The following is a 26,237-nucleotide window of genomic DNA, read 5'->3' as shown; positions in this document are numbered from 1 at the left end:
ACAAACATTTCTTACAGCTATTTATCATTTTAAAAAATACACTTAGCCTAGAAGAACACAAATCCATAGATATCATGTATGAGAGCCTAGTGACATCGACTTCCAGGACTTGTCAGCATTTCTTTTGTATTGTTCAAGCTCCTTCAAGGAAAAAAAAAGGAAGAAAGTTTTAGATATGTTTTCTTATTGAAGGATAAAATATATGAAGAAAGGAGATGAATGAAACCTGTAAATACATGAAGGGTGTGATTAAGGTTCGGCAGGGCAGTATTTTCAGTATGAAGCTAAGATCAAGAACATGGTGCACGGCCTCAAACTAGCAGGAGGAAAGTTCAAAACTAACCTTAGAAAGTAGGGAATGCACGGATACCATTATCGGTATTGGTGCCGTATTTGGGTGAGTAGTTGTACTCGCCCAAATGCTCTGATGCCTAGCCCAATACCTGAGCTTCCTGTATCGGGAAGCGAGTCATTACACGCTGCTCGGCTTCCTGATTGGCCTGGAATCCTGGCTCCATGCTCCCTCGTCACTTGCCTGCTAATCGGGAAGCCGGGTGGCAAGTCTTTACACGCCGTCCGGCTTCCCGGCCAATTCCTTAATGGGACTTCCGGTATCGGTATTCCGTATCGGCGAGCAGCGGGGAAAAAAATATTGGTACTTGTACTCAATAGCGAAAAACCAGTATTGGTGCATCCCTAATAGAAAGTATTATTTGACTAAAAGAGTAGTGAATTTTTAAAACAGACCTCCAGCAGAGGTAGCGAGCCAATTATTAGTAAGTGAATGCTTGGGATAAACATAGGTTAAAAAATCCCAATTTTTTTTTTAAAGAAAGAAGAGCTGCAGGCTCAACAGGCCACTTGGTCTCTGTTTGCCATCATTCCATGTGAATAAGTATGGCATAACTCAGCATTAGCAAATCATAATATTTTGAGTAAAAGAAAGAAAAAACTTAATTTGTGTGACCTAAGGTTAGCAGTCTGGATCACATGGTACAAGGCTATTTGTGTCTTTCACATTATTAGAGACTGAAAAAAAGTCTACTGCTTTTACTTAAGCTGGCCATACATACATACATAGATTTATTTCATTAAGCCTGCGGGCTGAATGATAGAAACTAATGGACTCCTCCATCCACGCTTATCAGTGTGGATGGACGAATGTCCCCTGCCGGGCGACCACTGCTGTTGGAATATACGAACAGTGTCAGCATCTGACTACATGCAGGAACTGTTCAGCTGATAATATTCCACCCGCCTCCTTTAACAAAATAAACTGAAAAATGTTGGTGGGGCCACCCACTGTTTGAATCTTGCCCCATTTAGGAGGGATTGGCTGTGGAGATGTGGGTGGTCAGCTATAGTTAGACCCTGTCTTGTAGACTTTCACCAAGGCACAACCAGGAAGAAGAGGCGGTATAGGTTATGACTAGAGATGTTCAGATGCCAGTGCAGATACTTGGCATTTTCACGAGAACTACCAGGGTTGCAGCGGTTGCAGGTGGGACCTGGCTCTGGCGCTACACCACTGTCCTGAAATCATTAGTCTGTATTGTTTTAGGAAAACTGTCACATGACAATAAACAAACATGTATCAGTACTTGTATCTGTGAGTACTTGGGCAAGTATCAGTACTTGTAAAAATTGTATCGGTGCATCCCTTTATTTTAAAAAAAAATCATATATTAAAACAGAGATGTACAAATCCCAGGAACTCCGTGTGCATCTTACAAATGACAGCTGCCTCCTAACTTCTGAATGTTTCTCTAGTTTAGTCTTGCAGCTGGGAAAGTATCTGTACATGTACTTGTACCGAGTTCTGTACTTAGTATCTGAACATCCCTAGTTATGACCCAACAATAGTAGGAACAAGGTTTTTAGAACATTAACACACTCTGATACAATTATTTACAGTATGCTGATATCAATAACATGTAATAAAACCCAACCGAATCCTCGTTGTGTATTACTGTAATGATGTCGGGCTGCATATAGTAATAAAAGTAATAATACATTTGCAGCTTGTTTATATTTTTTTGTATCTGCTTTTTGTAGTTGCTAAGTGCTGCAGCAATTTTTAAAATACACAAGCAGTGGCGTGGGTCTCCAGTGGTCCCAAATGCCCCCCTGCACACTATCCCATTCAACAGCACTGCTCAGGAAGGGAGAACTCTGTTAACTGGAGCAGTGTGCAGATTTAAAAAAAAGACTATAAATGTCCTATAATAAAATAAACTCAAACATGAGGATGTTTAAACAAAATGAACAACTAAATAAAATTAAAAAAAACCTGCAATAAATGAGAATTACAAAATCTCTTCAAAAGATTACAACACAAGAATACAGTATAACACAACCGAATGCCTCTGATGTAAATAATGGGGCCCCACAAAGGTTTACTGAAGTTTTGATACCACATTTGTGTGGACAGGTTTCTCTGGATTTCTGCACTGGAAGAAGTACATCAATGGAATAAATATACTGCTATTCTGATAAATTCATTTTACAATAGTGATATGCAGAATGACACGTCAGCAGAAAACCTAAGAATAGAAGTCAATGACTGTCAGATTCTTGGAGATGTCTGGAAACATAAGGATGTCTGAGCAAAGGGCACCTGTACCCTGCCAACAGCACAGATATCGTTATCTTACTATCTAAAGAGCAAAAATGAGCCCTTTCATAAATTTACACAACAGCTTTGTCAAGTAGCAATAAATCCACATCTATTACTCATTCTAAAAAAAACAGTTCAAGTAATGTAACATCATGTTATTGTTACAAAGGTAACAGAGTACAGGCTAACCCTGGGAATTAACTAATTTGCTCCCTTTTAGTCTGTTCAATATACAATCGAATGTGTTTTCTCATAGCTGTTTGATAAGTGCAAAAAAAAAAAACCTGTTGATTTTGCAGGAAGTCCAGTAAACTCCCCCTATGTTATGGATATGAGAGAGGAAGGGGATCTGTAGTTCTAACACGCTTTCTGTCCAAGGTTGACACTGCTCACCCTACATTGATTCAGTACAGTGAGTGAGCACTGTCACCCTGGGGCAGGAGGTGTTTTACTGGCAGGATCGGCAGGTAACAATAACGGCCACCACATCTAGGGACTTCTAGGCCACAATATGTTAATGTTTTTGATTTTGGGATTAGATACTAAAAAGCCTATTGCTAATTGCTTAGAATTACTTTTGCATTCTGGCTTTTCCCTATATATCTTGAACAAGCCAACGATAGACGTATGTATTCACCCTTTGTAGTGGCAGTGTCCACCACTATTTGTAGATTATCTGATGGACTCAAGTGGCAAACATTTTATAAAGCTCTCTCTTTACAGAGAAGTGGAAAGGTTTGGACAGGATGAACATGGATTTTCCAACAGGTTTCCACTACACGACAAAAAGGTGCTTGAGAAAGTCATAATCGCTCATCATCACCTCTTTGCTAGGCAGAACAGCCTGCTCTGTTCCCCTCTCTATTTATAACTTAAGTAGGGCTTTATTTTTCCCAGCTTGCCCCAACTGTCATTACACTGTCCAATAAAAGGTGCCCTTTCCAGCCCCTGTTTTTCTAGGCGACCGCTCCGTCTCCAGAGTCACCTGACTCCCTGAAATCCACTCAGCATGTACCTCATACTGCCGCTGCGGCTCAGCCTGGCCAGTTGAGTCCTTGGCTAAAGCTACGTTTGCACAGTGATTCCAGTGGATCTCTCCCCGAGACTCAGTGACATCCAAAACGTGAGTGAGCTTTATACTATATACACAGTACTAGCGCTCTCAATCTGTTTATTATTACATCAAGGCATACTTGGTTAACACAGATACCTGTACAAGGTTACAAACCTAAATACATTTGAGAAGCAGTGTTCTAGTAGCAGAGGAGGCTGGTGGGGCCAGACTGGTGAATAAAGAGTACCAGCACAGGGAAATTGTGTGTATTTTTTCCTTGTGTATGGTATCCAGAATTAAGCAGTCAGGGGCAGATCGATCTGACCAGTCTATATAGTACTTGGGAGTAGTGATACTCTGTTTACACTGCACTGTTTTAAGAGATGAATTAAAATGATGGGATCCACGAGCACACAAGACAACAAACTGAAGAGGTAACTCTAGATTATTGACCTTAACCAACGATTATCATGTATGGAGATGATAAACATTTTACAATAAACGTAGTACTGTATAATATAAGCACAAACTTATCAGCTGAATACGCCAAAAGCAAACTTACTGATGATAAGGAAGAAGCAAAAGTTAACCGAGGGGTTACTGTCGGTTCCATGCTGAAACAAGTTCATAAAGGAAATTTCTTTTTTCTATCAAGCGAACACTAATATTGGTCTAATGCTGACATAAGTTATTACAGTATTATTTTGCTATCAGGCTAGTATTGGTCTGATGCTAAAATAAGTTAAAGTATTTTTTTCTATCAGGTTAACATTCTATCATAGGTTATTATTATTTTTTCTATCAGATTAACATTTCAGGTAAAGTTTGGGCACCTTGTCATTAGTTAGAACATGCAGCCCATCCTTACTTGTCATGCCTGAAAATACCTTTACTTGTCAGCTTCTTTAAAACCTGGGGCGAACCCTTCATTGTAGGTGAGCTGATCCTCATCCCCTCTACAATCTATGATTAAAGTCAAGGTGTCCTTTAATAAAGCCTCCTCACCCCCTTCCCTGAATGCAGGAAGCCTGGCGTTATGGTTACCTTCAGACCCGATCCAGCGATCATACCGTTGAGAGCTCTGACCCTCCCTCTCCCAGTTCTACAGTACAGGTATCATGGCACATTCAGGTATTTACAACAGTTGCATTAAAAATTAAATATCTTTTTTTAATGAATCTTTAAGCACATTAAATTATATTTTTATCTTCTTGAATATCAGCTTTGGACAGAACAATGAGTTTGGGGCACCTTTAATTGCCCAGCCTGAATTGCAGAAGATAAGACAGCCAGTAAACTGTTGACTCCACGTCATTCTTTTTATCAGAAAAGTTTTTATGTTTCAGAAAAGAGAAAAAAAAAAAAATCACACAAATGCTGCAAACACTAATAATAACAAATCACATTCACAACACAAACATATAATACAATGAATCCAATACAACTTTGTTAATTTACAGGTTATGGCATGAACTAATCAACATTTGGGATAGCATACATTAATATGCATACATTATATTAATATAACATTTTAAAGCTTCTTGTCCCCACAGTACTCTTGTCATTCCTACAGTCAGTAAATTCACAGCTGTTCTTGGGGGAACAAGTGTAAGAGGAAGGAACCAATGATCACATCTGTTAATAAGTGCAATTTTAAAATACGAAAATATCTTTAATATAGTCAAGGGAAATACATAAATTAATGTTCACCTTTTTCCTTATTATGTTGGTATTTAATATCTATAATGGATCATGAAGGATCCTACCAGTTCAAATGTACTTCTATATAAAAAGGTATCCCAAGCATCTATTTCTCTATGTGTACCAGCTTACTGGTGGCTGGCAGGAATACAGAAGGCACATATAAAAGGATCAGGATTTTTTTTTATGGCATAAAAACACTTCTTGTCCCCCCAACCCTTACCCTCAATAATGTTTTCATTGTACAAGCTTTCAGGAATGTATTTGAGGCACAGGTTCATGCTAGAATGGTATGTAAACTGTTACACAATTTATCTGTGGCTGATAAGGCAGCATCAGCTCTGAAACAGTTATTTCCACTCCTGTGCATGGCTGTGTAGATAACCATCGCTGACCGATAGTTACCTCTCCTGGAAATCTACTTAAGGTTACACTGACACATACCTGATCCTTTTGGGCCCTCATAGTATCGACATCTCTTTCTGCATACTGTGGATCTTTTGCTGGGTCCTTCACGTCTTTTATGTCATCTGTTTTCTACATAATAGAAGAAAATCACATTTAGTTGTATGGTACATATGCATAAGTGTGTTTAAAGCTAGTAAAGTGACACAAGACCTGAAAAACAGGTACATTGAAGTGGCAACACATACTATCAGATCCCTTGCCGAGCGCTTAGAGCTTAGAGCTTTAAAACTCAAGGTGCTCCAACATGCTCCACAAGATATCGAACCTTCTGCCACCTAAGCCTTACAAACTTACAAACTACGATGGGTGCTCTCAACAATCATGACCAATATACTGAGAGTGCCGCAGCCGGGGAAGATCCCAGCAATACTCTTGAGATCCACCCATCTGCGTGAGAGACAGCTGGCTGTGCCTATCTAGAGGCAGAGCCAGCCGTACCCGCCCCCTCCCCCGTCCGTTCCTCCATCCAGCGCTGGAGGTACGGAGAGGTGAGGGGGGTGAATCCCTGCAGGGAGCGGTGACTGGCAGTCACCGCTCTCTGCAGGGAGATGATTGGAAAGTGAGTGAGAGACAGTATGTGTTCGCTCACTTCCCCATCTATTGAGCCGACGTGTGACAGTTTCATTGTCACACGTTGGCTTGATGAGGATGAGTGGAAATCACTCACCACATTGTTCTCCTTTCAGTACAAAGTTACCAGAAATATTACCAAATGTAATTAGTTCATACGCTATTGTTGGAAAGAAATACAACACCATATACTAATGTACTGTAATAGGTCTTTTGAGCTGTAGATGGCAGTGTAGTGCAATGTTAATCTCTATGTCCATGCTTATCTATGATACACAGGAACCTTTTTTTTTTCCTTTTCTGTTTTCTTCACAATGCTGTATTACTACGTGTAATGTTCTTCTAAGCAAGTAAAACTTAATACAGTATTCCTCAAGATCTCAGTGCTTCATCTAAACACATAACCAACATCTATGACTATAGTTCTATTTAAATCCAAATGTACTGTATATACCGTCCATCAATTTTCTATACATAGTCATAATATGCAAGTCATCCTGTGATGATGGCCTCCTATGGGGTCAAGCACCTTTTCTATGCAGAGAGCCACAGCAACCTTTTTAGAAAGTGTTTTTGTTGGGTGTCCTCCTTGCGCACAGCCTTGAACATATGAAACATGTCAAATTGACATTATTGCCCTGTACTATAAAACTGCAATAAAGCTAATCATAATTGCAGATAAGGTTACAATCAGATCTGTATTTGGCCAGACAATATGCTTTTTAAAAAATTAGTATTACAAAGCTATTAAAGTTTAGCTGGATGCCAGTTGACTGGTTTTATTCACTTTTCAGTCGGTAACTTCATGATTGTTTTTGTTAATTTTTTTAATAATTTGCTAAAGCTAACCATGGCCGTGAAAGAGTGCAACTACTGACTGAATATTTTTTCAATAACAGTTTTGACACTAAGGGGTCAATTTATAAACAATTTGCAGGGCGTTCGCCCCGGAAATATCAATCTGTGCGAATATATATGTCAAAATGAATGTTCTTTAGTGTTTTTTTCAATGCATGTTGGAACGTTTTTATGGAGCATAGGAAATAAGCTATGCTCCTCGGCACCATCTAGTGGCTATCATGTGGTATTATTTTTTTTTTTTATTGAAAATACAACTAAAGAACATTCATTTTGGCATATATCTGCACAGAGCAAACATTAGTTTATAAATAGACCACCTAAGTGAAACTCATATTGAGAAAAATATAGAGGCTGCCAAAGTTGATCCCTCCTAAAGGAGATGCTAGCTGACTGGCTGTCCTGTTGACCCTGTGGCTTCAATACTTTATTAATCACTGATGTGAAACATATACAATGGTAACAAAGAATGGCTTGGCACTCACAGTTTTCATGTGCCGGACCCAATCTACTTGTCCTAATGCAAAAAAATAATTTTAACCAAAACCGTATTGAACTGAGAAGCACTTCTCATTGGCCAGCACAGGAGAGAGAAAGAGAGGGGGAGAGAGAAAGAGAGAGGGAGAGAGAAAGAGAGAAAAGAGAGAGGGAGAGAGAAAAGAGAGAGAGGGAGAGAGAAAAGAGAGAGAGGGAGAGAGAAAGAGAGAGAGGGGGAGAGAGGGAGGGAGAGAGGGAGAGAGGGAGGGAGGGGGAGAGAGAGAGAGGGAGAGAGAACAGCACCCCCTATGGGAAAAAAAATGTATTGAGAAAAGTTGCAATTTACCTTGGGAGGAAAATATCTTTCATATATCTTCTTCCATAACTCAATTGGAGTGCGCACATGGACTTGTCTCAGCTCACTCTCAGAGGCAGGGGGTGATCCTAAATATCAGAGGAGATTTAGCTGCTTTACGTTATACCTTGTTTTAAAAGAAAGGTATAAACAATGATGAGGGAACTCACCAATCTGGCTGAAGGAATCCGATCCTGCTGGAATGACCAGTGGCTTGTTGTGATCAACTGACACCAGTTTGCTGAAAAATTAAAACCATGAAGTAAGGTATGCTGCAAAGAACAATAAAGAGCTGGAAAAAAAGAGGCGGCTTTCCCACAGAAGTCAGACTGTGACATTCTTCCAGTACAGTGATAATGACAAATTCTGATAGACTGCTAAAGCAAAATCACTATTTCACCCTTTGCTAAATGCAGCCACAAAGGTTGTCTACCTAGTAATAGCTATGATACTCCTGGCTACTGGAATCTGACAAAGATATAAAAAAGCTGAAATTGTGGCAAAGAAATGAAAATTCAAATGTTTACTTAATCTTAGCAAGCAGTAAATGAGCTTTATAACATGATCTCACAGATAGCTGTAACCGCAGACATTGCGGAACAATTCATCCGCAAAGAGCACAGCAGATGCACTAGTCTTTTGATTCATTCTTTCAGCAGCATGTCACTCCATACCCCCTCCCAGAACTCCTGCTCTATGTTTACTCTTGAGATTAGGAGGATGGAAGGCTGGGAGGGAGGAGCTGCTAGTCAATGCTAGGGGGGAACTGGGGTAGGGGGAATGAGCTAAACTATTGAGTCACTGCTAAGAGGGAAGAGCAGGGTGACCTACTTAATCTCTACAGAGAGTGGAAAGCAGAGTTGGTATATATGGTTTTGGTTTCTTACCCTGATTGTCATGTTAAGGCTGATGAAAGGGACCCTGTGCGGCAGTACAACATTGCAATTTTTGACGTGACAAATATGCGTGAATAAAAGACGCTTTATTTTTGAACACCATCCACTGGTGTGCTGGGGACATTTCTGATATAGATGATTGTCCTCGGACGCATCTATTCTGGATCCAGGGACAATCATCTATCTAATACATGCGGACTGCTGCTGACAGATGTGGCTGCTGTCACCCTGTCGTTTACTTCAATGGGTACATTGAAGTCCCATTCAGGTGTCGCATCTGAATGGGATACCTAGGATTCCAGCTGCAGGAATCCCAGAATGCCCCGTGTGAAAGCGGCCTTCGGCAAATGGCAAACAAAAGTGCCAAATGGGGAAAGAATCTGGCAGATTCCTGCAGCTGGATTCACAGGCGAATTGGATAGTTGCGGCCGCTGAGCCTGTACAAAGCAGGCTGACAGGAGCTGCAGCTGTCTGCCGGTGTTTGGATGTAATCACACTCTGAGATATTACCTACCGTTAGGGACAGATTATCACCCCTGGATGCAAGTTGTTTGTGTCCTGGGGCGATCATCTCTCCCTCAAGGGATAACATCTGAACACCAGTAGACAGCTGCGGCATCAGTCAGCCTGTCATTGTTTGTCCAGCCTGAGCGGCCACAACTACCGGCTTCCACCTATGAATCCAACCACAGGAATCGGCTAGATTCTTTCTGCAGCTGGCACATTACTGCCGTGTGAATGAGACCTCGCTGAGATGAGAAATGAGAAATACTGATCTTCACCATGAATCCAGATTATAAAGGAACTTCATTCTCTTTCCTCCATTTGTATTCTATGACTCCCCTTCCCACCATAGCCGACCCTCCAGTCTGATGTACATTCTTGGCAAACTGAACTGCGTTCCATAGCAACACGATGACTGAAGTCACAGGAAATCCTTCAAAGATTACCACTGCCCTTCACTTAATCCTTTTATTTGTTCCGGCAGGCAAAAAGGAAAAGCATGTTACAGCCATTCTCATCATTTCGCAGATAAAATCCATACAGACCTAACTTGTTCCCGTCTCAGACCTCCCATTACAGGAGAAAAGCCGAGCGCTTACACATTCAGCTCTGCTGGAGAGATAGCTTGACCCTATTTCTAGCGTGCCTCTGCTGTTGCCATTTGATCACTTTCTTTCTGTGATGTTCAAGTTAAAACCCTTGGCATTCATTTCAGCACACACATCTACATTACAGATAACGGTCTATTGTATGCCCTAAAATGGAATATTTATGAATTATGGCAAGTAGAGGGGAAATTTTACATTAAAAATTAAACAGTTCTGCTTTAGGGAAATACAGTCCCACTGAACATATGAGGACTCCTATAAGTACCTGATTGGTTTCACTTGTTGCCTGGAATTAATAGTCACTTAGCAACCCTCAACCTATAAGAAATCACCTAAATCCTAACCAGAACCTAACCTCTACTATTACCAAATAGTTATCATCCATCAGTAAATAATATCAAAGTGAAAACATCACAGCAAGAAAAAGAACTGTCACACTTATATACATTGGGGTCTATTTAAAACCGATTCATAGAGCCATTCAGCCTACGAATCTTACTGAACATTCATTCTGTGTAAATAGACACAATAACGAACATTCTCAGATATATTTTCTTCTACGGTCCAATGTATATAATGTAATACTGCATTTTGGCCACTAGAGGCGCATAGGAAAAAAGTATTGATTTCCTATGCTCCTCAGCTCCACCTAGTGGTCAAATGCAGTATTAAATGACATACAATTGCCCTGAAAAGAAAATATATATATATAATATAATTTGTTTCTGTGTCTATTCACACAGAACAAAATGTTTAGAAAGATTTGTAGGGCAGATGGCTCTGTGAACTGGTTATAAATAGACCACTTTTACTTTTGGCACACCACATCCACAAAGGGATATTGGGGGCATTACATTCAGAAAGATTGGAGTCACTGCACTGGAATCGCCTATCTCATTATCTACAGGACAGAACCTGGTAATTGTCTGTAGAAAACATTTCAAAACAACTTTGCAATGTATACAGTAGTTTACATGTTTATAAACAAATGTATTATATTTTTTAATCTGTAGTTTCCAAATACAGATTCCAGCCGTTGTGGTAGAGAGGAACCTCTAGGCAGCGTCTGCTCCTGGATGTAAGTGGTATATGTAAAATATTTATATGCATTGTCTCCTTTCCACCTGGCTAAAGTACAAACACATATAAAACAATAACAATACATTAACACAATAACAACGTATTCTACACTTTAAAAATCTTTTTTTTTTTTTTTTTTAAGAATCTTTTTTTTCTTTACCTCTTGTCTTGTCCAAAGGCCAAGTGATTCACAAACAAACGCATGACTCCTTTATGGGTTTCAGATTTGCTTGTGAACTGAAAAAGAATAGATGATATCATGCTGTGAAAGAGCAAGCTTTCCTACATCAATATGTTCATTAGTGATTCACGTATTTTACTGCAAGCTCCTATTATTAATATTCATCAAGTTAGACATGAAATAGAGAGGGGATTTCATTTATTATTACTGCCTGTGGCCCCAGAGAGAAGGTTTCCTCTAACTTTCTGTTCTGTCTGACACCGACACTTTCTTATTTCCTGGAAATAAATCAAATAAGCCAGCCTAGAAACTGGGATGAGTTCCTTGAAATAAAAAGGGTTTAACTAAGAATTATGTTGTTGGTGAACTTGTTAAGACAGACTGTCTGGATCATTTGGTTCTGTTCCCAGTGGGCCCAATAGTCTATTTATAAACAATTTGCAGTCCCATTCACCCTGTGAGTCCCTGTGAATGTTCATTCTGTGTGAATAGGGACAAAAATTAAAAATCTTGATATATTTTCAATTCAGGTTGAATGTAATGTAATACTGCATTATGGCTACTAGATGAAGCTGATGAGCAAAGTAAAAAAGTATTCAATTTCCTATGCTCCTCAGCTCCATCTAGTGGCCATAATGTGTTATTTTCCAAATGTTGCATTCAACTTGAAAATAAAATTATACTTAGAATGTTTCTTTTTCCTCTATTCTCACAGAACAAACGTTCACAGGGATTCACAGAGTGAATGGCACTGCAAATTGAGCCCAAAAGTTTCGCAAATTCAAGTATCCTTAGTCAATAAGGTTGCCTTTTATCATATTCTATTCTAGTTATAGGTTTAAAGATTATTTAAGGACATTAGTCTTAGACACTTAGCTGAACTCCAGGCCAACAGTTAAATACACATTTGAAATGTATATGAGAGTATATTTGCATGTGAAAAGATTTGTATTTCTATTCACCTAGTCCTTTGATGTAAACAGCACAATTACATAGCACTGCCAGCCCGGAGACCTGACTTTTCTCTGCTGCAGTTAAAGAAAACAGTTAGGTCACCTCCTTTTCCCCAGCTTGAGACTAGACAGTGAAAGAGAAGCAGCAGACTGATGAGGTCACCTCTCTGCTCTCATTTGCTGTCAGCATATGATGCATTGCAAGAGGCTGATATTAAGTCAATTTCGGGTGTACATTTAAAATGCAAACTCTATTTATTTGTGGTTTTTAATACCTGCCCGGGGTTCATTTAAAAAAAAACAAAAAAACTTTAATAACTTCATTCCAGGGGACCTGATCAGCACTGATTGCTATGATACATCTATGATTCTTGCTTGGTTTCAATGACCCAAGCAACCAAGTTCAGAGTATTCAGTATAAACAGAACGTTCCTACAACTGAAATTGATTGCCCCAGGAGCATGCAAATATTAATAATAGTAGTAATTATAATGAGCTTTCAGAAAACACACTGGCTTAGTACCCAAACCAAATGTCTAATAATAATAATAATGTATTTTTTACAAACCATGATTGTCAATTAAAATGATTTAAAGAGACGCTAAACCTCAAATAAAAAGCAGCAGGTGTGTAATGTGAGAAGTGTATTAATAATAGTATTCACACTTACATCACAGAGAATGATATTTACAATTTCTGTAACATGGCAGCCTGTTGCACTATACAAGCAGCTACAGTATGACAGAGCGGGAGTATCAAAGTGTCAGCTGGTTAGTTCCCTTCTTTGGGATTACATAATAGAAGTCAGATTCCATTATACCACTTCCATTGAACCCAATCATTTGAAAATTACAGTCACATGACTGAGGTTGGTGTAAAAGCTTTGTGAATTGAGCCTATAGTGTTTTCTGGTAACCACTTATCTAACTTATAAGTGTATGTTCTATAGATCTGTCTGATACATATTTGTTCTTTCAAAGAAGCAATTCATCTAACAAGGACACTTTCTCAAACCTTTAAATCAATTTACAATACAAACCAACAGAGAGGCTCCATAAAAGTGAGATACAAATCGGAGAGTTTTGCATATAATTTTTCGTTTTTCTGATTCAAAATCCTGAAACGAGTAGACGATATGGAATTAGACCAATGTATCAAAAAAATAAATAAAGGTTATACTACCTGAAGAAGAGAAGAGTAAGGCCCCCAATTATAATTATTCCACATTCTTACAATAATAAATAGTACAAATAACTATATACTGTAAATAGTTATTCAAATAAAAAAAAAAAAAGTTATGACTAAACATACAATGTAATTATCATAACTATATAATACACAGTAAAGGAGTTACAAAACTTTTTGAAAGTGCAGTTTGGGATTTTGATGGGTAATACATATGAACGGACGTCTTCATCAAATACATTTTCCCTTTAATTAACAAAGTGGCGTTAAATGGCCATCTGCCTGATATAGTTACAGGCCTGGAATGGTTGAGTTTTTAAAGTGGAATTAAACTCTAAGAAAAAAGCATATTTTTATCTTCTGTGTATAGTAGGGATGCACCGATACCGGTTTTTCAGTATTGAGTACCTATATTTTGCTTTCGGTACTCGCCGATACTTTGGCTGTAATTACATGCTGCCGGGCTTCCTGATTGCCTGGGAAGCCGACTCCATGTTGTTTGGCCGGGAAACCGGCTTCCCAGCCAATCAGCATTGAGCTGGCTTCCCAGCCAATCAGGAAGCTGGGAGGTGGGTTATTACTTGCCGATTGCCCAGGAAGCCGGCTCCATGTACCCCTACGGCACTGTTGGTCAGAGGTAAGGTATTGGGGAAGGTATTGGAGCATTTAGGCGAGTACAAGTACTCCCAAAAAATTGGTATTGGCACCGATAGCGATACTAGTATCGGTGCATCCCTAGTGTATACTGTACAGCAGATGTGCAGTGCAATATATACTCTTAAGGTGGCCATACATTATGCAAATGTATGGCCGTTAGCATTGATGAAGGAATCTGTTCTATTTTTTTCGTTCATCCCTTGGGTTGAACGGAAAAAAAAAATAGAACAGGGTATGGCCAGCTTAAGATCATTCCCACCAGTTGCTGGTAATGGGCTGGGGACAATATAACTCCTGTGTGCATGTGCAGGAGTTACATCATCAGTGGCCGACCAACGGCTGAAGATGATCACCATGGGAGCCAAATAATCGGCAGTGGAGATGGTGGTGGCCAGTGGAGAGCAGGTCCCATCATCGCTGCAGAAGGGAGTAGATGTGTGCCATAATACCCAGGTCTGTTCATATTTGTAGAATATGCAAAAAGTTCACCCCCACCAATAAAGTTTACTTCCAATGTAACTTTTGATGCTCTGACCAGGGATGCCGGAGCAGCCCACACTACAGTACAAAGCTTACCTGAAATATATCATATTTGCTTCCGATTATGAGTAAGGGCAATGGAAATGGATCAATCAATTGTCTGTCCTGTTTGATTTAAAAAAAAAAAAAAGTCACAACAGAATGAAATCAGTCAGTACTACTGCAAGGAATGTTTTAAGAAACAAGAAGAATCTATCAGTCAGCTTTTAAGTTGTGGTAACTTCAGCATGCCCATTCAAGAGAACCTGTCAAAAACCTGTTCAAATGAAGTATTTAATGAAGCAGAGGTTATATTCAAGGAGAATGCAAATCAATTTTACAAGCTCAATTTTACAAGAAAAGTGCATTTAATGTCAACCAACTGTATCTCTGGTTACACTGATCATTGTGTCTGGGATTTTTACTGAAGGTAGTCTAAGCTACACCTTCGACAATGATCATGGCTGCCTATTGCTCCCCTGTCCAATAAGAGGGCCTTGAATAACCAGTTGGGTACTCTCCGGGTGCCAACAGGTAGGTGGGACTTAAACCCAAAGTCCCAGGCCCCACTTGCACATGGAAAAAACAAGAGCGCAACCTCCAAGGCTTTTCTGGACAAAGGAAGTAAAAGTAGACCTTACAGAAATATATATAGATTTACATATTCAAAGCGAATGACAGGTTCTCTTTAGCTTACTTTAAATTCAAAAACGTAGAAAAACAAGGGTACTGGCAAACATAGGGGATAAGAAAGCATGAAAACCAGTAGCATAGCAAGGTAATACCAAGAGACACTCAGCAGGCAGGCGTGTGTTAAAATGCAAAATGTTCATGTTTGATGGATGCACAATACTTTCACTCCTTAGATACTCTGAGAAAGCACACGTGCACTTTAAAGGACAAGTACACCTTTTCTCTTTGCCTCTATCTAAACCCTTCCCCCTCTGCAAATCCATACTTACAGAGATCCAACAGGCACGGTTCTGCTATTGTTTTCCTCCAGTGCTGCATAGCTCCCTCTGCTGGCCGCACCTACACATTACAGCCCCATAGACTTCTAAGAGACTTAGATGGACACAGACAGGAGAGGGAGATTTGCAGTGCTGGATGTCAACAAAAAGCAGAGCAGTGGCCCTTGGATCTCAGTAAGTATAGATCTAAGGAGGATGAGGGTGGGATTATTTATATCAGGAAACGGGTGACAAGTCAACAAGTCCTCACTATATTATATACATACCGGATGGTTATTTGGAAAACTTCTCCAAACATTTTGCACAATCTGATTGGCCGCCTTGGAGTTGGACTTCCCAATGTCACCTATAATTTTATCTATGTGGTGCTTGGTGACTGGTAATAGCTTCTCTATTGTGTGCCAAAGTTCACTGGGCTTTGAGAGATCAAGAACAAGTACTATAGAAAATGTCCTATAGAGGAAGAAAAAGGAAATTGGTTGAGTTTATAAAACATAAGCAAAAATAATAACTGTACGCATAAGAAATGATTCAAAATGGTCGACATTATATAGTGATAAGATATAACGGAAGACGTTGTGTTTCTCACACTTACTACAGATTAGCAATTACTTTATAAAGTGTATCTATAGTCAAAACTTGATTTCCTTTGTGATAGAGTAGGTAAGGGATAAAACTTGTCAAGTAATTTTTTTGCTCGGTGTACCATTGCGTAATCTTCCCTTTGCTTCCTGTTACAGAGATGCAACAGGAAGTTAGAGGAAATCTCTGAAAATGAGGGGAATCTCCTTACTTTGTTCCTCAGAGACACTAGGCACAAGTACATATAGAGAACTGATTGCTAAGTGGGAGGAGTCGCCTTTACTACATTGATCTAATCAGGGTCAGTACTGAAAAAATAAAAGATGCAACCTGACATCCCTGTACACATGCACAGGGGTAGATCACTACATTATTGGATCAGGGTGGGGGACTCACCTTTTCTCAACTACAAGGAAGTAAATTGGGGGACCATCAGGCTGTGCTTGGGGGATAAAGACTGGAGTAATGTGCTGATAGCTGTTTTCCTGGACCATTACTTCAGATGGTTTTGAAAGCACAGAGATTTCTTATAAAGGACAAGATGGTTAGCATTGTTCTTTTTATATGTCACTTGTTCACTATATTACATGTTTAAAAGATCTTCTGAAAAAAGGTACTGGCTGCAAACATTTAATTTACAAAAGCCTCTTCTGAGGTTCCCTTGGGATTCTGATTTCACTATATAACTAAGTGCACCCCCAAGAGCAAAACCCTACCCATTCACCACCTCCTAGTCCAGAGGGAATGCATTAAAATGGCCCTCTGGGCAACTCTGGTCTCAGGTCTATGGGTACCCAAAGTCAGGAAAGTCAAAGCCAAGATCCGAAAAGCATGCAGAAGAACAGAACATTTACTACAGCCGCACAGCATGCGCCATGGTTCCTCCGGCACACTCCTACATCACTATAGATCATAAGGATCGGTGGGAAGAACCAAAGCGTGCAGCAGGGGACGGAGGAGTCAAACAAATTTGGAAGTGTGTTGGATGTGAAGATTCTTCAGAGCAGTGTAGCGCTGAAGAGAAGATGCTACAAACAGGCACCAGACTAGGTAAGGATATTGTTCCTTTACAGGAGTCTTTGGTTGACATTTTATCACCCCACTCAACAGGGTTGCTTAAAACATAATGCACACATGCTTGTACAAAGTAAATTAACTTTTACCAACAGGCAAGCAAGCACAATACCCTTAAGAAACTAAGCAATGAAAACAAAGCCTATATTAACATTTAAGGATGCACTGATACCCTTTCCCGGGGTACCGTAGGCCCGGCTTGTTGATTGCCTGGGGAGATGGTGTTCTGTCAAAAGAACATTGAATTCATGTTCCGAGGCAGCCGACTTCCTGATTGGCTAGGAAGCAGGCTTCACTTGTTGCTCGGCAGCCTGGCTTCCTAGCCAATCAGGAAGCTGGGAGGCGGGTCATGACATGCCGCCCATCTTCCTAAATGGTCAGGAAGCCAGGCTGCCTAGCAACAAGTGAAGTCGGCTTCCTAGCCAATCAGGAAGCTTGGAGGTGAGTCATGACCCGCTGCCCGGCTTCCTGATTGGCTGGGAATCTGGCTCCATGCTCCCTCGTGGCACTACCGGTCAGAGGGAATCTCCCTCTGACTGGAAGTTCCGGTGTCAGGGTAAGTATCTGAGCATTTGGGCACACTCAGTATCGACACTGATACTGGATACAAGTATCGGTATCAGTGCATCCCTATTAACATTTCATTCCTTAGTAGAGGAGGGAAATGAAAGACAAAATGGAGAACCTTGTTCCCAGTTCAATGTTAGCTCCTCACTGATGGTTTTGGCCAGGATAGTACATTTTAAGCTGCACTAATTCTATAAGAATTGCATAAGTATTGCCAGGGCCAAGCCTATAATGAGGCAGCCTGAGGCTGTTGCCTCAGGTGGCATCTCGTGGGTGCAGCAGGCAGACGCATATGTGTCAATGTTTGCAGTGTGTCTGTCGCCCTCTTTCCGGGGTTGCAAGGAGCAAGGTGGTGAGATGTGTAAAGGGCCTTACACATCTCTCCTCCCAGTTCTTAGCAACCTGGGACGATCTTGCCCACGTCCCGCCGAGCTCCTGACAAGACGCCTCGCATCTCCCCTTCACCATCACCTCAGCAAGAAAATCTACAGACGCCCCTAAGTTGCACCACTTACCGAATGTTCTCAATGGTGATGGGTATGTTTATTAAATCCGTAAGAGATATTCCCCCTCCAAGTTCCCAAAAATGAGCAATGTCTTTTGGCTTAAAAAAACAAAACAAGAGATTCATATTACAGCAAATGTTTCAGCAGCTCATTGAGAAATGATCTCTACGTAGATTCTACATGTTACTCAATGTATTATATTTGGAGAAAGCAATCCTGTTTGTTATGTCATTCAGTCTGTGAAGCTGATTACAGACATTACAATCTGCTGTAGATTTACAAACACATATACACTGAGTGGCCAGAGTATTATGACCACCCCATCAGTACTTCGTTGGGCCACCTCGTGACTCCATGAGATGTTGAAAGGTGATGCGAGGAATCTGACACTGCACTGTTGCCCTTCTGTTGTCTTGTACCAGTCTTGCCACTCTCCGTTCTGCCCTAACATTGACTAGTCGCTGACGGCCACAATTCACACGTTCAGACCCAGATTTTCGGCTGACAGTCCAGTTTTTAAACACTTAAGGCCCCATTCACACTGAGCGATTTATCGAGCGATTTTTGCAGCGATATCGCTCATATTTCCTCACGATATCACTCTATGTAGCTTCTCCAATCCATTTCAATGGAGCTGTTCACATCTCGTCGCTCAATATCGCTTGTAGCTCGTCGCTGGTAGCTTGTCGCTCCTACATGACCCTTTTTTCAAGCGATTTTGCTCCTGATTGCATACAGCCCAATAGGAAAAAGTCAATATCGCTCGTCGCGCAATATCGCTCAAAATGGGGCCTTAACAACAGCTGCTCTTGAACATTTAACTAATTCTGCTGTTTTGCCGATACTCGCTCCATGGCTCTGAGCGCCAACAATCATCCCACGTTCAAAGGCTGTTAAATCGCGTTGTTTACCCATATCTTCAGAAAAAAATCACTTCTACTGTTGCGAAATCATAGCTAATTTGCCTACAAACGTCAGGTGGTCATAATAATCTTGCCACTCAGTGTATAAGTGCTGTGCAAACTGATGGCGCTATATAAATCCTGTATAATAATAATAATAATAATGCAAGAACCTCCATCGTTAGATACACACCCGCACATTACACCGTTGATGGTACAGAATCTCTAAGGGCTCGTGTCAGACGTTGTTTTACTGAGTTTGAAACACACGTCAAATGCAGGTTTACAAAATCCCATTGACTTTAATTGAGCAGTACACATAGCAGTTCAGAGGTCGTGTTTGACCTGCTTTGCATTGCGCGGCGTTTGTTTGGGTGCAACATGTCCTTCTGAGGTGCATTTAAACCTCAGGTAAAGAAAGTCAAATGCGGCCTTTTCCTGACAAACGCTGTGTTTGCCATTTAAACGTATTCATTTACGATCAGACATCAGATAGCAAATGCAGCATATGACAACATTTGTCTAGATGAGTCCTAAAGGTGCCCATACACTGTGAGATTATCACACTAAGGTCTTGCGATGGTTGTAAAGTGTATGGCCACCTTAAGGGAAATTTTACAGAGATAATACAAACATAGAAGGCACGCCTAGCCATTACTATGGAACGATGGAAAAATCTGGAGGGAGCATCCAATGTCTTTTCATATGATTTTATCATATGCTTCTAATATCCTGTTACCCCTCTGCACCCTCCCACAACTCTAGTAAAGCGGTGCATTGAAAAAAAGAATCCTTGATTTGCATATATTGCAATATGTGTTCATAATGGCCAACTGTGTCAGAAAAGGATCCCTCTTGGCTCAAGCCCTACTCTGGTAACAAAATGGTAAATGGTTCCATGCAAGCGGCTTACTTAGAATGTATTAAAAGGGTCTGTGCTCAAACTCAAACAGTATAAAATATATACACACATATACATATATATATTGCGATGTTCGGTAATATTAGCACATATGGTAAGCGCTTAAGAATGCTGTCTACTCGCAATATCTTCGGTTTAAGGGCTCAGTAGCCCACGTTTACTCAAAACAAAGTTGATATATCCATCTTGTATACCCTCGCAGGGGTTGTTCAGCATAACTTTCATGTAAGGCTTCAAAACAAACACAAGAATAGCCTCCTGGCGTCCAATTTAAACAGTAGCACTTCTGACCCACTGGTCCTCTTTGAAGTGCTGTCCCCCACTTGTACTGGTGGCCCCTCAGGCTCACAGCTCTCCTAGCCTCACCAGTTCTCTCCCAGCCTCCCTGGCTATCTTAGTGTGCCTCCAGCACACTAACCACCTGACTCCACTTTAGATTCTGGGGCAGTCCTCCTGACTCCTGAACACGGTCTGTTCCTCTTTCCCAGCAGAAGCTAATTCCCCTAGCCAGCATCCTTTTCTTAATGGCTGTGCACACCTGTGCAATTATCGAGTGCTGCCCATTGCTAAAGCCTGGACCCCAGACTGGGGATCTCATCTTCCCTCCAGAATCACCTTGAAACCTACCAGTTCCAGGATCCCAAGCATAATCCTGACAAACCCTCGCTTCCTGACACATCTCAGCCCTTTTGGCTGAGAGTCCTGGGTGATCATAACACCCAATTCTACAGTGGGATTGCTACACAATACCACAATATAAATAAATATATATATTCACCCACACAGTCATGTGAAGAACGTATGTGTGTGTTAGTACACCCATTGCACATTGTTGACTTTTTTAAAAGGTGATATACTTGAATTAAAAAAAAAAACAAGTAATTTTAACATGTCAGGAATTAAGTAGAAGGCGACAAACAGGAAGACAATGGTGAGGTGGAAAAAACAAATATAAAAAAAGTATAGCTGACTTTTTATCACAAGGAAACAAATAATCAACTGCCTTTGTCCTCTAAGAAGGCAACAAGCCCAGAGCGATAGGTCACACATACAGTATATCCATTTCTGTAAAGGTGCTTCTATGCAGAAAAAGTTATCTGTTTTTTTCTTTACAAAAGCTGCATCTACCTCTACTGCTCCAAAACTTTGTCTGCAAAAAATGACAGATACTTGAAAGAAATGGAAAAAACGTAATGTTTAGTTACTGCAACCAGTGAATCTGATGAAATGTAGCGGACAGGTAAACAGGTTCAACAGTATGAAGGAATACAAGGTGACAACTATTACAGATGTGCAGAATTCCCATCCTTATCTTATCCAATGTTCCTGAGAATAATTATCACATTGCAAAGGTGATAGTTCCACTACAAAACATATTTCCTACATTATTATCTTTTTCTAGATTGTAAACTATAAAACTAACAGCTGTTTAGTACAGAAGATGCTGCTGGGAATATACTACAAGTATGGCCTTGTGGTGCCACCTTCTGTTCACTTCACCTGGCAGCTGACAAATACTTCAAATATTGCATGAGTGTCCATATCTCAGCAGAGTTTGATCTTTTTTAGGCCCAGGACATATAATGTTTTAAAGAGAACCAGTCTGGTCCAGGCAGAAATGTTAGCTTAGGCTGTAAGGCTCCCAGCAAAGCTTGACCCTGGCTTTTAGCTGTACAAACTTCTGGGAAAGGTAAGCCAATCCTGTGAGAATTCTGTGAGCGTTTTAAAACAGAAACAGTGACCATATTGCAAACAAGCAACATTTGAATTTTTGGCAGTTTTAGAAAATTATAGTGACTACAAATTAAAATGGAAAGGTGAATTTTAATTACAAAAAAATTGCAACATGACTTGTGAAGTAATTACATACAGTATATTAAACCATTCCTCAGGGAAAGTGGACATTTTCTTTAATACTAAGCACAGAGATGTCAAAAGAAAGTGCGAAAGGGTTTAAAGTATTACAACTTCTAATAGTACTTCAGGAATATGACACCAAAAGAGAAGGTATCTATTTGATCACGCTTTGTATAGTGCTGTGCATACTGCTGATGCCTGTAGGCTATGCATGCATCAACATACATGACTAACAAGGTGTCCCCTAATGGGTTCCCAAAGCAAAAAGGCAAACTTGTACATTTATAGTGTTCTGTCAGTACTCTGCTTTTTCACCAAGCAGCAGGCTCTCACAGCAGAGAGAGCTAGAAAGAATGTGCTCAGCTTGCATATATAAAGGCCAGTGACTAATAATGAGGTCTGGCTAGGATGTGAACTGAAGAATGGGGGCTTTATCCCATTTAAAGCTATACAAAGCCTCCAGGCTCCCATACCCAGAACAGATCCTATTTTATTCTAAGTAAATGTTTGCTTTCTCCAAACAAATCATAAACCTCAGAGCATCTCACCATTAGTATGTGAGAAACCTAGGTGACACAAACACACCGTCCACAATCCACATTTTGCCAACAAAAAATGGATGCATGACAGACCCTATGCAATATTTATTCACAGTATACTGATGGGCTTATGGGTGAGTTGAGCCCGGAGTTGACGTTAATGAAAAGAACACATTGGCTTTCACCTCTACTGACAGCAACACATCTGTAGGTGTTTAAAGCAAAGATTGTATGATTTCAGGACAGTGGTGGAGTGCAAGAGCCAGGTCCCAGCTGCAAACCGCTGCAACCCTGATAGTTCTCATGAAAATGCCAAGTATCTGCACTGGTATCTGGACATTCCTAGTATTCGGTCAATTGTTATTTTATTATGTTTTTATACTGATGTTTTGCATCTGTTTTAATACAATTTATATTTCATACAGACTACACCCCTGACAAGATATTCCTAGTGCACTATAGGTTTCTAAAAAGAAAGCACGACAGGCGTTGTTTCTTTTTAACACACTGTCTTTGCTTGAAACCTGTAGATGGATTCAGAAGGAGGAAGGGGTAGAGAGGGGGAGCAGCCACTGCTCAAGCCATTCATGTGAGCCATCTGTTTGTGTAAATTTCGTATCATATTTCGCTTTTTCCAATAGGTGGTAAAGAGAAACTAAAAAGCATGCTAAATGGAGCCTTACGCTCCGCCTACTGGCTAAAAATTAGAATTTAAATAAAGAAAATCACTATACACTCCCTTTAACTTACAGGAAATTACAAATATGTTAAACGTTACCTGTCAATACATCGAAGAATAATCGTTGTCTTTCCCTAGAATGAAAACATGAGATCAGTTATGACCATGCATGGTTACAGTACCAGAATATAGTAACCGAAAATGGTGATTCTACCCGTACATATACAGTATTATAGAATTAGTTTAAGACTCTTGGCCCGCTAGATTTTTGGTCATTTTGATGAACGGAGCATAGAAAAAGAATGTGGTGGACGCCAAGCCACAAGTTACTCTTGCAAATTTAAACCTTTTTTTATTTAAAACTTAGTTGAGACTGGCAATTGCTCCATTAAGGCCAGAAGCTCACACAGCAGTAATCTCCCCAATGGAACACAAAAAAAAACAAAAAACCCAACAGAAGTTCTAACCCTTTCGCATTTTATCTAAAAGTTTTAAAAAACCCAGTAATTGGGGTTAATATGAGAAAGGAAATACAGCTACCCAACTCACTTGTAAATGTTGCAGCACAGTGGTGTAGTGGTTAGTGCTTCTACCTTGCAGTTCTGGGGGTCCCTGGTTCACAATCCCGGCCAACACACTTTCCTCCCACACTCCAAACACATGCTGGCAGGTTAATTGGCTCCTGTCTATACTGGCCCTCGTATGTATGCATTTGTATAACTGCTGATTTTTTGGGATGCGGTACTCCCCCTTCTCCTATGCACGCCTCTATGTTTGATGATAGTCTTGTATGTATACATGTAAGATAGGAATCTTAGATTGTTAGCTCCTTGAGGGTAGGGGCTGATGTGAATGTCCAACTATGCAAGTGAATTGCCAGTGCTATATAAATACCTGTAATAGGAGGGAGGCAACATTTACAAGCTGGGTGGTTGTATTGTCGCTACTTTCATTTGCTAAAAGAGTAGAACGTGTTCACTTTGCAAAGTAAAATAATGCTCACTTCAATCATTTAATCCCGTTCAAGCAAACATCCTGTTTTTTATTTTCTTTGCATATGATCAAGTATTGTCAGCAAAGTGAATGTATACTTAGTGTCACCTAATTAAGGTAAGAAAGATTACATGTTCTACTCGCTTAGTAAATAAACCTTAGAGTTTACACTGTTCTGGTACATGCTAGTACAAATTAAAACCCAAGCGCTAAGAAAGAAAGAAAGAAAGGTTTAATGAAAATCCAAAAGTGGTTCTATCTCTTCCAAAAAGTCATGTTAAAGTAACATACAAGATCTATATAAAGTATATAAATGACATTCTGCTTTACCCCATTTTTGTTGCCTATAAAGAACACGGATCTCTCGGAATCAGCAGATGCTTCCGTGTCATCTTCAGAATTTTCCTTCCTCTGCACCTCTGCTACTGCCAGGTCCCAAAGATTATCACTGCCAAAACAAACACAAAATGCCTTATATATAGCAGAAACCTTGTCCTTGTTACATTTTAAAGGGATCATAAATATGTACAAGAAAAAAAATGGCAGAAAATATTTTAGTTCAATGGTTAGCAATAGAGTAACATTATGGGAGTGGTGAAGAGGATGAAAGCTGCAGCGGATATATCCATGTGGGTGATAGAAATTGGGAGAACAATATTTTTAAAAAGAGAGAAATGCATCCAAAGCAACTATTTGGGACTGAGACTGAGACAGGGCCAACAATATTATTACATATTGAGAGAAAAGCCAGAATGGAGGAATCCATATTATTAATAAAGCTGATCTCCTGGAAGGTAGCCCCCTCCCCCTTGTAGGCTCTTATGGGCAGGGCCCTCCTTACCATCTTGTCCTGAATTGTATTGTGATTGTAATGTCTTCCTTATATTGTAAAGCGCTGTGCAAACTGTTGGTGCTATATAAATCCTGTATAGTAATTAGGGATGCACCAATACCGATATTATTTTTTTGGGGTACTCGCCGATACCGAATACCGATACCAGAAGTCCCATTAAGGAAGCCAGGCAGCGTGTAATGACTCGCCACCGGCTTCCTGATTAGCAGAGAAGCCGTCTCCATGCTTTCTCGTCACCAGGTGACGAGGAAGTATGGAGCTGGCTTTCTGGCCAATCAGGAAGCTGGGGCGGTGGATAATGACTCGCCGCCTGGCTTCCTGATTGGCCAGCTTCTCGACCAATCAGGAAGCCTGGCGGTGAATCATTACATGACACCTGGCTTCCTGATTGGCTCCATGCTCCCTCGTCACCAGATGACAGGGGAGCCTGAAGCCGGCTTTCTGGCTAATCACGAAGCCGGGCAGCGTGTAGTGACTCGCTGCCAGGCTTCCTGATACCGGACGTTCGGGTATCGGAGCATTTGGGCGAGTACGAATACTCGCCCAAATACTCGGCATCAATACTGTGTGCATCTGGGTTGTAGTGACAACGTAAATTTTTAATACGGTGATTTGCGGCATGGTGCAATAATAGTGCAATTTTGTGAATAAATGGTTTTACATTTTTCAAGAAATGGTCTGCAGTAACTTCTTTATCCTGTGCATTAACACTATGCACGGGTATATATGCTTTTTAGTTTAGACCCAGTTGCTTTCCAAAGTTAACATGCATTGCATTTTGGTGGTTTGTAAACGCATGATTTAAACAGATCCTGCGGGGAATCCTCAAATTCTTTTCTCCACATGCTCACAGCAACCAGATGACAGCTTATGGTGATCCTGTCAAGTGACAGGTGACTTATGATTGGCCGCACGTTGTAGCCTGATTGATATTATCAATAGCTGTCCCACTAACACTTTGACAGCAATTGATAAAAAGAAATCACAGTATACTTGTCACTTGTGTTCCCGGATGAGGCTCCGCCTCACACAGCCTCATCTTTACCACCCCCGCACACCCAATATTGCCAAAAATACCTGGAGCGGGGCATTTCTTGTACCCCCAGCAC

At 40.4% G+C, this 26,237-nt stretch overlaps 1 protein-coding gene across 1 annotated transcript; it reads right to left on the bottom strand.

Annotated features, from left to right (window-relative positions):
* On the bottom strand, nt 1–26,237 carry DYNC2LI1 (dynein cytoplasmic 2 light intermediate chain 1). Its single transcript, XM_018562879.1, has 13 exons — nt 26,206–26,237; nt 24,606–24,723; nt 23,382–23,416; nt 21,321–21,357; nt 18,393–18,481; nt 15,921–16,107; nt 14,741–14,809; nt 13,362–13,439; nt 11,349–11,425; nt 8,271–8,341; nt 8,092–8,189; nt 5,817–5,909; nt 1–141 (listed from the first exon to the last, which is right to left on the bottom strand). The coding sequence occupies exons 1-13, from the start codon at nt 26,217–26,219 to the stop codon at nt 73–75; spliced, it is 1,035 nt and encodes a 344-aa protein (XP_018418381.1). The 5' UTR covers nt 26,220–26,237; the 3' UTR covers nt 1–72.

Source organism: Nanorana parkeri, unplaced genomic scaffold (assembly GCF_000935625.1).
Source record: "Nanorana parkeri isolate BGI_ZX_2015 unplaced genomic scaffold, ASM93562v1 scaffold1, whole genome shotgun sequence".
Taxonomy (NCBI): domain Eukaryota; kingdom Metazoa; phylum Chordata; class Amphibia; order Anura; family Dicroglossidae; genus Nanorana; species Nanorana parkeri.
The sequence above is the reverse complement of the archived record's forward strand: the minus strand, read 5'-3'. Positions and strand labels throughout refer to the sequence as shown.